At 37.3% G+C, this 12,393-nt stretch overlaps 1 protein-coding gene across 6 annotated transcripts in view; it reads right to left on the reverse strand.

Moving 5' to 3' along the window:
* The window catches only part of INTS7 (integrator complex subunit 7), an 87,477-nt gene that overhangs the window by 43,663 nt on the left and 31,421 nt on the right, over positions 1–12,393 (reverse strand). For all 6 annotated transcript variants that reach the window (XM_081489737.1, XM_081489735.1, XM_081489733.1 and 3 more), the window contains 2 exons: positions 11,609–11,808; positions 10,880–11,002 (listed from right to left, as the gene is read on the reverse strand). In XM_081489737.1, coding sequence (XP_081345863.1) covers positions 10,880–11,002; positions 11,609–11,808 — 323 coding nt within the window. The remainder of the gene's footprint in view (positions 1–10,879; positions 11,003–11,608; positions 11,809–12,393) is intronic.

A 12,393-nucleotide genomic window follows, 5' to 3' on the forward strand; every position in this document is an offset into this window, starting at 1 on the left:
ATATTTTCAAGCGCTTAAATTCCTCTTTTGGAAATTTATGTCCACAAAAGCAACTTTTCTTTTCTTTTAAACAAATCAGTCAATGTAGCAATGTAAACAGCAGCAGTGAAAATACTGGAGACAGCTCTAACTTCCATTGATGAAGGACTGGGAATAAAGAGAGAGTACTATGTTGGGAAAGATTGAAGGCAGGAGGAGAAGGGGACAACAGAGGATGAGATGGTTGGATGACATCACTGACTCAATGGCCGTGAGTTTGAGTAAACTCCGGGAGTTGGTGATGGACAGGGAGGCCTGGCGTGCTGCGGTTCATGGGGTTGCAAAGAGTCGGACACGACTGAGCGACTGAACTGAACTGAACTGAACTATATAGCTGGTGAAAGAATGCAGTAGATCTGTGTGCTAATGTGAGATGTTCTCCAAGATACACTCTTAAGCGATAAAAACTTCTTAACATGCATAGAGTATTATTTTCATTTGTACAGAGAAAAGATGGGACATCCACATGCTTGCATGTGGATGAAGAAATTCAGGAAGGACACCTAAGAAACCAGTGACAGTGACCACCTCTACAGAGGACACCTGAGAGAAGAGATAGAAGACACCTGTATTTCGCTCATCATGTACCTATGAACTGCTGTTTTTAATATACATATCATGTGCATGCAATACTTTTTCAATTGAAAGAAAACCTTAGTTAATAACAAAAACACCATCAGCAGCAAACACTACTGTGGAAAGCATGGAAATGGACTTGAAACACAAAGTAGGTTTTTGGTGATGGAAGGGAAGACAGTCTAGGTGATGTAAAGAAGAACTGGGGCAGTACGGCCAAAATATGAAATGCTTATTTGTGGTAAGAGGAGACGTATGAAGGCTAAGAGAGAGAAATATTGAGTAGGCCAGATTAGAGGGCTCTGAACGTTAGGCAGAATAATTTAAACAGGATGAGAAAGAAAAAATGAAGCCACTGGAGAGGAATAACGTCATCTAAAGTGTTGGGAAGATTATTCTGGCAACAGTAAATAAGTTAACAAAGAAAGGTGAGAGTTAAGGAGCCATCCTGTAGCTTATGGTAGTAATCCAGACAGTGATTCATCTACTGGTGATGGCCTGAGGCGGAACCCAGCGTTAGGGGTGCAGAATAGAGGATGAATATGAGAGACACTTGGAAGGAGACTGTATATGAGGGAATGAACAAGAAGGATTCAGTTATTATTACAACATTTCAAAACTGATGGCCAGAGAATGTTGATTCCATTTACAAAGACTAAGAATTTATGTGGATAAATGAATGTTTGAGTAAGAACAGAAAATAGGAGGAGATTTGAAATCCAAAAAGCAATACCACCTGGCTTTTGGAATCTGAGATGTAGCAGATTTTTAACTGGAAGACTCACATTAGAATTCTGGCTCTGCCACTTACCATCTCTATGATCTCAGCCAATTACTGAAATCGTTGAGTCTCAACTTCCTTGTCTGTAAAATGGGGGCAAAGATTTACACAGAATTTATACATCTCTGGAAAACATATAAGAAATTAGACACTGGTTGCCACTGGGCAAAGGAGCTGAGTGGATGGCAGAAAGGCGGGAAATATTTTACTATATATATAGCCTTTTGCTATGCTGTGTGCTGTGCTCAGTCATGTCTTACTCTTTGCAACCCCATGGACTGTAGCCCGCCAGGCTCCTCTGTCCATGATATTCCCCAGGCAAAAAACTGAATGAGTTGCCATTTCCTTCTCCAGGGGATCTTGCCGACCCAGGGATCGAACTCACGTCTCCTACACTGGCAGGTAAATTCTTTATCACTAGCCCCAACTGGGAAGTCCAGATAGCCTTTTAGAGGATCTGAATTTTGACACATGAGTGTATTGGCATTAAAAGAAAGGAAGTGAAGTTTAAAATATAAGAGGAGGTGACATATATCATCTGTAAAATCAAACAGCTACCAAGAGACAAAAAAGCACTCATAACCTCTTTAAGCTACTGTGCTGGAGAGCAACTGAGCTCAGCTAAGTGGACTCAGTTGTTATAAGATGTTCCAGCTGATGTTAAGGGAAGCCCTCAGAGTGGCAGAGAATAAATGGAAGAAAGCACGTAGACTGAACTCAACTCAAAAAATTCAACTCGGAGGAAAAGGGGCAGCGAAGAATCCCGAGAAGGTGCCGTTCAGAGTGCGAAGAACAAGTGAGGACAGTGAGGCCCAAAGAAGCCAAGAGAAGGGAGAGGTTGATGGTGTCATACGGACCAAAGGAAAGATGGGAAAGGCAGAAAAAGGCTTTGGGTTTAGCATTAAGAAGAACACTGGTGATCTTTTAAGTAACTAAGCAAAGGAATAAGGGGACAGAATTATATTCAAGGGTGTTACAGACAGAGTAGGGGATGAAGAAATAAAAGCAGATAGAGATGCTTTTTTGAAGTTCAAAAGAAAGCTTTTTTAAAAACGGTGATTGTTAGTAGGTAAATTTACAATTATAACAATCAAATAGCTCCAGAGGTTATGTCCTGTATTTACACATATTCAAAATTATGTATTATGACGTGCTCTATGTATAATAGAACAAATAACCTTTTGGAATAATCAAGAAGGTAAGAGAGACATATTATGTAAGCTGATACTAAAAGTTTTAAAGAAGAAAAAATTATCATTTAAAAAACTGAACAAAACATTAGAAAATCGTATTAGAATTATTTACAACGTCATCTTCTAATTAGTGTCACTTTGCACAGTACTGGATATCTATCTAAAATGCTCTCTGTAATGACATACTGGTCTTAAACGTCCAATTAATTCAAAGCAGTAATTAACTGAGCTCATCAAAGCTCCCTAGCGATAGCACATCAGTCATATTTCAATGATAAACTCTGGTTCAAGTCTCTGTTTCAAGGATTTACCTATTACAAAATTGTTCTTACCAGTACCGTTTTTCGTATCAACCAAAAGGAAAAATCTAACTCTTCAAATGAAGGCCCCCTTTCTCACACACCATCACTGTTATTGTCACTGACTATCTGGTCTAAATTTCTCTCTCTCTAGGCTGGTTTAACTCACTGCTCAACTGAGGCTCTGTCCTGATTTACTGTTTTCTGGGTCACCTCCTAAGTGGGGGCTTCTCCTATACTCTGGAATGGGACTGGCCACCAGGGATGTGTTCTAGAAAAGCATGGCAAACAGTTTATAATCCTTAAAGAAAAATGTCACGTTAAAAATACTCTGAAGGGGATTAAGAGGTACAAACTTCCGGTCATTAAACGAAAAAGTCACGGCATATGATGTAGAGCATAAGAAATCTGGTCAATATACTACAGTAACTCTGAATGAGGACAAATGGTTACCAGATTTATTGTGATGATCCTTTCAAAAAGTATTTAAATGTTGAATCACTGTGATACATCTGAAACTAACATAACATTGCATGGCAACTACACTTCAATTAAAAATAACAGCACTGTGTCAAAGACACTGTTGTTGTTCAGTCGCTCAGTTGTGTCCCACTCTTTGCAACCCCATGGGCTACAGCACGCCAGGCTTCCCTGTCCTCTGCTCCCTCCCTGTCATATGTGCAGTCCATGGGGTTGCAAAGAGTGGGACACAACTGAACAACTAACACTTTCACTTTTCACATGGCAGAGATTAACACAATATCGTAAAGCAATTATCCTCCAATTAAAAATAAATTTTTAAAAAATCCAAAGAAAAATATAAGCATGTGAAAAACTATCTTTTCTCCTATGAAATTATTTTTGACAAGCTTAACAAGAATACACTATTCTTGGGCCTTGATTTTAAGCTCTTCCTTCCTTCAGGTTTTTCAAACATTCAGAATGAAGGTACTTCTTTTAAAGCTGGAATATTTGATTACAGGTGGAAATTATAATACCTACCAACACACCAGTAAAAGTAGCAATAGAATAGACTCAATTTGCATTGGAAATGCCAAAACTCAAAAATCAATCACCAGAGCTAAGACTGGCTGAGAGGAAGAAAAGAAGGAAAGAATGAAGAAAGAAGAGGGAGACCTAGAAAAAAAATAATTATTCTTGGTGACTAAGGGCAAAATTCAAATTTGAAATCAACAAGCTATTACTCTGTAAAGATTAAATCATTAGAACATCCTCCTGCTCTATTTTAATATTTTCAAAAAATACACCACACTTTGAAAAAATGATTGTTTGATCATATCCATTTAATTAAAATCAAGTTTCAGGAAAAAATTCTTTGCGGGAGAGATAAATATTCAAAAACACATATTTTCAATTAAAAACAACTAATGAAAAAAGTCACCAGAAAGAGATAAATCAGAACAAAAAACTCCAGGGAACATGGGGTATACTAAAGAAATACTAGTAAGCTGTGAAATCAACAAAACAGTTAACACTTAAGTGACCATTCATGTGGTTGTGAAGTTCAATGAAAATATTATGAAAAAATTTTACTACAAAAAAGAAATTGCATAGCATTAAAGAAAAAAACAGTAACTGGTAATTAAATTCCAGATTATCTTAACACAAAAGGGAAGGGGAGGGAATGAAGGGGAGTAGAAAAGAGTACTTAAGCCTGCCAAAATCTGCAGCATACCAACCACCATACTTTTCATTCTGAATAGAGATTTACAAGTTCTTATATTAATATATTAAATATAGAGGTAGGCAGAATAAGAATGTTTAATTACCATGTCAAAGTCTCTTCAAGTCACTAGAGAATAAAGCAACAAAGAAAACCTGATCAAAACAACAAAGGAAAATAATGAAACAAAAGAAACAAAAAGGACAGGTTATAAACAGTCTAAAATAAGAGGAAAGAAGTAAAAAAAACTCAGTTACATCAATAACTGTAAATAACTCATGTTATACTACTAAAAAAGATTCAGATTAAGTCCAAAGAGGTAAATCTGACTATATAGATTTCACATGGTTTTATACTGAAATAAATGTTAATAATATAAATACATATATATTATATACTTATCTATATTGGTTATTACATTATATAGAAAATATACCTTCTTTTCAAATTCTATGAACTGTTTATAAAAAGTGACCCTACACTGGGCTGCAAAGAAACTTTAAAATTAGGAATTAATAATGGACATGAGTTTGAGTAAACTCCGGGAGCTGGTGATGGACAGGGAGGCCTGGAGTGCTGCAGTCCATGGGGTCGCAGAGTCGGACACAACTCAGTGACTGAACTGAACAAGAGGTTAGTAACAACAAAAATTCTATCAACAAATATAAAAAGCTCATCACTTCAAAAACAGAAACTTCCAGTTATAAGAAACATAAGTACTAGGGGTGTAATGCACAACATGCTGACTGTAGCTAACACCGCTGTGTGATACACAGGAAAACTGTTACAGTAAATCCTAAGAGTTATCATCACAAGCAAAAAAAAAATGTTTTTTGCTTTTCTTTTTATCTATATGAGACAATGGATGCAAACTAAAACTAATTCCATTGCCAAAGGGGAAATCAAAACTGCTCTTAAGGAAATTAAAAGAACGAAATGATTTAAAATACAGTCAACCTTCAGTATCTGCAGGGGTTCCAAGACCCCCTGCGCAGCTGTGGATACCAAAGTCTTCAGATGCTCAAGTCCCTTCTATAAAGTGGTGTGTTTGCATATAAGCCACGTGTGCACATCTTCCCATATATTTTACATCATCTATCGATTACTCAGCAATACCTAATACAATGTAAATGCTATGTGAATAGTTGCTGGCAAATTTGCAAGTGGCACATTCAAGTTTTGCTTTGGGGGACTTTCTGGTATTTTTTTTTTTAAATACTTTTTTAAGTCTGGGGTTGGTTGAATCTGTAGACGTGTAACCTGAGGATATAATCAAAAACCATGAGATACCTAGGAATATCATACAGAATATGTGCAAAATTTGTATGCTGAAAACTAAAAACCACTGATGAGAAACAGAGGAAGCTCTACATAAATGGAGAGATGAGCCATGTTCATAGATCAGAAAACTCAATACTATTAAGATGTCAGCTCTCTCCCAATTGATCTGTAGATGCAAATGCCGATCAGAATCCTAGCAGACTTTTTGTAGAAACTGACAAATTGATTCAAGGCAAGGCAAGGAAAGGTACAAGACCTACAACTTCCAAAATAAAGAAGAAATACAAAGGTTAGAGGACCCACAGCACCTGATTCCAAGACTTATAGATATCAAGCTACAGAAATCAGAATTGTGTGCTCCTGGCTTAAGAACACATACATGGACCAAAGGAACAGACTGGAATCCAGAAATAGTTCTACACAGATAAGGTCAACTGATTTTCAACAAAGATGCTGAGGTAACTCAAAGAGAAAGCACAGTCTTTTCAACAAATTGTGCTGGAACACACAGCTATCCAAACACATCTTGATTCCTGCCTTGCACCACACACAATGAAAAGTGAAAGTGTTAGTTGCTCAATTGTGTCTGACTCTTTGCGACCCCACGGACTGTAGCTTGCCAGGCTTGTCTGTCCATGGAGTTCTCCAGGCAAGAATGCTGGAGTGGGTAGCCATTCCCTTCTCCAGGGGACCCAGGGTATATTCTCGACGCAGGGAACAAATCCAGGTCTGCTACACTGCACAGCAGTCAACTCAAAACGGATTACATAGAGTTAAATATGAAACTTAAAACTATAAAATTTCTAGAAGAGAGTATATGATAAAATCTTTGTGACTCTGGGTTAGGTAAAGACTTCCTAGATAAAACACAAAAATACAACCCCAAAAGGAATGAAAAATGATAAATTAGATTTCATCAAAACAAAAATCTTCAAAAGATACTTATTATATTAGAGATGCAGTTACAAAGGTGAAAACTTTAGGAGATGGATGATTGTGATAGTTGCACAAAAGAGTGAATGTACTTAGTGCCAATGAACTGTACAGTTAAATATGGTTAAAACAGTAGGTTTTATATTATGTGACTTTTACCACAATAAAAAAATTTTAAAGGCACTGCATTACAGGCACATACTGGCAAGAAATATTTGCAAAATATACATCTGATAAAGAATTTGTATCTAGAACAGAGAGAACTCAGTTACAAGAAGAAAATCTAAAAAAAAAAAGCATAACAGATTAGAATATGCACTTCACCAAAGAAGAGATCTGGTGATAACAAGCCTAAAAGGTTGAACACCACTTGTCACTAGGGAATTGCAAATTAAAACCACAATGGGATACCACTACACAATTATTCAAAAGGCTACAACTACAGAACCATACAATAGAAGTGCAAGCAAGGATACAGAACCACAGCTCATACATTGCCCGTGACTACGTCAAACGGTACAGCCATTACAGGAAACAGTTTGGCAGTTTCTTACAATACAGTCATCACACAACCCAGCAATTCTACTTCTAGGTATTTACTCAAATAATGTCCTACAAAGGTCTGTACAATAGGAATTTTATTTATTTATAATAGAAAAAAAAAAACCTGGAAACAATTTAAATGTCTATCAAGTTGTGAACAGATAAACTGTGGTTCATATACTAGGATACTACTTGGCAGTAAAATGGAATGAACTAACTATTCACGTAACAATATGGATGAATGATGTTAAGCATTATGCTAGGCCAAAGAAACCATACCCAAAAGGCCACATATTATATAAATCCATTTAGATTCTGGAAAAGTAAACTCATAGGGATAGAAATCTGTTCAGTGGTGGTCAGGAGTTAGGCGAAAAACTGACTACAGAGGGACTTGAAGAAACTTTTTGGAATGATCTGAAAAATGTTCTATATCACAACTGTGGTGGTGGTTACACAACTGAATAGATTTATCAAAACTCGAACTGCATATCTAGAACTGTATACCTGGAAAAGTTTCAGTGAGTAAATTATACCTCAGTAAATCTAACTTAAAAAGTGTACTTCAAATTAACGGCAATGGGAACACTAAAAGTTGCAATTTATGGAAAATGGCCAAGCTGCACTAAGATGAAAATTAATAGCCTTAAGTGCTTCCATTATTAAACAGAAGAATAAAAATAAATGTACCAACCACTCAAAGCATAAGAAAGCCACGCTGCTGACAAGTTTAATAAAGAAAAGGGAAACATAAACACAATAGTAAGAATAAAATAAAGATAAAATTTTAAATACAGACATACTACAAATTATAAAGGTTCTCCTTATGTTGATACTAATGAATCTGCAAAAAAAAAATTAAATGAAAAAAATTATCAAGACTGATTCAAGAAGAGCTAGAAAACTTCAACAGGGCAACGACCATGTAAGGAATAGGAAATATTCTCAATATGCTATCCCTGGAAGAAGGCCTAGGTTCAGACTGATTTATGGCCCTTATAAAGTTATACCCTCAGAAGACAGAAAATTTTTACGTCAGAGCTCTTAACCGTTTCAGAGCATGGAAAGGGCAACTATTTACACTGCATTTAGATTTTATTACAACTACTTACATAGTATTTACACTGTATTAGGTATTATAAGTAATCTAGAGATTAGATTTAAGGTATATAGGAGGATAAACATAGGTATGTGCAAAAACTGCTTCACTTTATACAAAGAACTTGAACATCTGAGGATTTTGGTATCCAGTAGGGAGGACTAGACCCAATCCCCCAGTGACATCAAGGGACACTGGAATAGCAATGGAAGAAAAAAACATGCAGCCACATGGATGAGTCTTATCAGTATAATGTTGAGCAAAAGCAGTAAACACAAAACTAAACAGTGTATTTTTAGGGAGGCATAGATGGTAAAACTATGAAGAGCAAACAGTGACTATCACAAAAGTCAAGAGTGGTTTCCTTTGGGTGGTATTAAGGCTCTGATCCAGGAGAAGCATGTGAGAGGAGGAAGCAGGGTCCTTATTTTGCAGTGTTCTATTTCTAGCTGATGGAGACTACATGGGCTCTGACTTACAATTATTATTTAAACTATTAAGCATACATTGTACAAGTGTGTGTGCGACTTATTCACAATAAGGAAAGAAATGAGATGGAATAATACAGTGCTTTCACTGGGTCTGGTTCCCTAAAGTGGCTGAGCACATTCTCTTCCTGTTTAGTAGGAAAAAAAGCACCAGAGGACAGAGCTTTCTTAATTAAATTCTTAATTAAGCCCTCTTAAGAAGCTTTCTGAAGCATATTAAGTCTCTCTGAATCCTAATTTACTCATCTATTAAGTGCAAATACTAATAACTGTCCTCATCTCTTGGGATATTTGCAACTATCAATCATAATATACTGAAGCACGTTTGGCTTAGATGCTCAGTCGTGTCTGACTTTTTGCAGCCTCATGGACTGTAGCCAGCCAGGCTCTTCTGTCCATGGGATTTTCCAGGCAAAAATATTGGAGTGGGTTGCCATTTCCTCCTTGGGGGGATCTTCCCAACCAAGGGATCAAACCCAGGTCTCCTGCATTGCAGGCAGATTCTTTACCAGCTGAGCCACCAGGGAAGCCCAAGAACACCCAAGTGGGTAACACTTCTCCAGGGGATCTTCCTGACCCAGGGATTGAACAATAGTCTCTTATGTCTCCTGCACTGGCAGGCAGATTCTGTACCACAAGCGCCACCTGGGAAGCCCACTGAGACATGTTTAGAAAATTGCAAAAAACAAACAAACAAAAAGAAGAGCAGCTCAGTTTTCATCATCTGAAATTTAGAGGTTTTGGTTACACTGTAGCTATGATGATACCAAGAAATAATAAAATCCATGAAAATAAAGATTGAATTTAACAATTTTCCATTTCACTTTAAGCAGCATTTTTTAAAAAGTGGTGCATTATCGTAATGGGTAAAAAAACAGGGTTCCACCTTGAGAAAAATATTAAACATCAATGTAACCTACGAAATGCTATAAAAGATGTCACATTAAAAGTCTAAAGATTGAGATATTCTCTTGTATTTACAAAAGAAAACTTAAGACTGTCTTTTCCTCTGTGTAAAAAGGAGAAATAAGCTTTACCAAGTTACCCATCCAGTACCTCTCCTCTAATAAACCATAGTCAGCACCAAAACCATTCTCCCTCAATTGAGTAAAGGAGACAGGAATAAAATAAACAGCTTAACAGGGCTTCTCAGTTAGCCACGGTGCTGCTATGGGACAATCAAAACAGAGACTAAGAGGTAAGTCTAATGAGCTGCAACAAATCTAAACATTAAAGGACATAAGCTTTTCAGTAACTAGGTAATATCTCTGTATGGTGACATATCATAATTAGACTTATCATGGTGATCATTTTAAAATGTATAGAAAAAAATGACTGCATTGCATAACAGGAACTAACAGTGTTATAGCTCAATTATACATCAAAAGCAAGAAAACAAACAAACATACAAACTCACTCAGAAAAAGAGATGAGATTTGTGGTTACCAGAGGCAGAGGGTAGTTGGATGAAGGCAGTCAAAAGGCACAAACTCCCATTTATAAGATAGGTAAGTACTAGGGATGTGATGTACAACATGGTTAATATAATTAACACTCCTGTAAGTTATATATGAAATTAGTTAAGAAAGTAAATCTAAAAATTTTTTTCTTTAATTTTGTGTCTGTGTGAGACAATGGATGTTCACTAAACTTACCAAGATACTCATTTTACGATGTTCTAATTTAAATCGTTATGCTGTATACCTTAAACTTACATGGTGCTGTGTGTCAATTATATTTCAATAAAACTGGGGAAAATGTAAGGGAAAATAATAAAGAATTTTTATATATTTACTTTGCCAGTTCTAACTTCTGCCATAAATATCAACAATACTCTTAGAAATTTTCCATATTCAAACACTTAGATGACAAAAATAACATAAAAATGTAAAGCGAAACAATTTGATCTATGACATCATATTATTTTTCTATATAAAATAATGATGCTTGAAGTTCTACATACCTGAATGTTTTCTCTACTCCAAGTATGTGGTGTTTTATTGGCAAGTAATTTCAGATCTTGAATGGCAAGTCTCTTTACTGCTTTCCTAGGGTCATTCTTCAAATACTGCAATAAAAGCTGAATCTATAAAGGAAATAAGTCACTCCATGAGTGACACCATCACTAAAATTATCATTAGGGATGCAGTGTAGTTTCGTGAAACTTTCAGATTTGAGATAGGGCTCATTTCAAATTATAGCCCTGTCATTTATTCGCTATGTACCCATGTTTGGGCCTTTCTCCTCTTGTATAAAAATATACCTTCAGTTAACTTGCAAGGTTCTAGCACAAGACCTGGCCTTAAACACTCAACTCTTCCTTTTCCACCCACCAACTCCATGCTCTGCCATGTACTCTCACCTCCAGCTCATTAAATTTTTATAAGACTCCCAAGAATCAGCTCTGTGAATACAACTCTAATCTTTCTCCCCACTGCACCAACTCCATGCTCTGCTCTGTACCCTCACCGCCACCTCTTTTTTCACAAGACTCCCAAGAATCAACACTGTGAATACAAAGAGGGAAAAGAACAAGCAAAAGGAAATTACACTTTTGGTGATCTTTATCAGAGAAAGGGATCTCAATACTATCAAAACTTATGGGTTGCTTACTTATTTTTTAGCATATTAATACTTAAAAGGCAAGTTTACCGAAGAAAAAGGAAGTTTAAAGAAAGAAAACTGAAATTACCTGCTTAGGCGTATCAACCAAAGATGAAGCTGCAAGCAGAGTGAATGTGTGCAAAGACACAATCACCATCTTGGTGGAAGGATACGCGGTGACCAGCTGCTGTAAGAGCTGACGCGCGCTGGACGCCAAGATGGCGTCATGGTGCATGTGCTGCAGGATGGGGATCAACTTCAGCTTCAAGTCTACTGGCGTGGCTAGACCTAGACACGGAAAGAACGCTTAGAGATTTCTGACCGTCATCCTGGATAACACCTCACATTCAAAAGGTCTGACTCCATTAGCAAAATGACTATTTAAAAGCAAATAGCACACTCAATGGTTAGTCGCTCAGTCATGTCTGACTCTTTGCGATCCCAAGGACTGTAGCCCACCAGACGACTCTGTCTACAGGATTTCTCCCGGCAAGAATACTGGAGTGGGTTGCCATTCCCTTTTCCAGGGGATCTTCCTGACCCAGGGATCGAATCCACTGGAGTGGGCCCTCCAGTATTGCCATGCCCTCTGCCAGGGGATCTTCCCCACCTAGGGACTGAACTCAGGTCTCCTGCACTGCAGGCGGATTCCCTACTGCCTGAGCCGCCAGGGAAGCCCGCCCCCATTACTACCCTGTGCTTTTCTCTCTTCTTCTCTGTACCTCCTGAGAGTGAAAGTGAAAGTAGCTCACTGGTGTCCCAACTCTTTGCGACCCCATGGACTATATGTGGAATTCTCCAGGCCAGAATACTGGAGTGGTACCATTTCCCTTCTCCAGGGGATCTTCCCAACCCAGAGATCCAACCCAGGTC

Source organism: Giraffa tippelskirchi, chromosome 5 (assembly GCF_054371585.1).
Source record: "Giraffa tippelskirchi isolate mGirTip1 chromosome 5, T2T-mGirTip1v1.2.pri, whole genome shotgun sequence".
Classification (NCBI taxonomy): domain Eukaryota; kingdom Metazoa; phylum Chordata; class Mammalia; order Artiodactyla; family Giraffidae; genus Giraffa; species Giraffa tippelskirchi.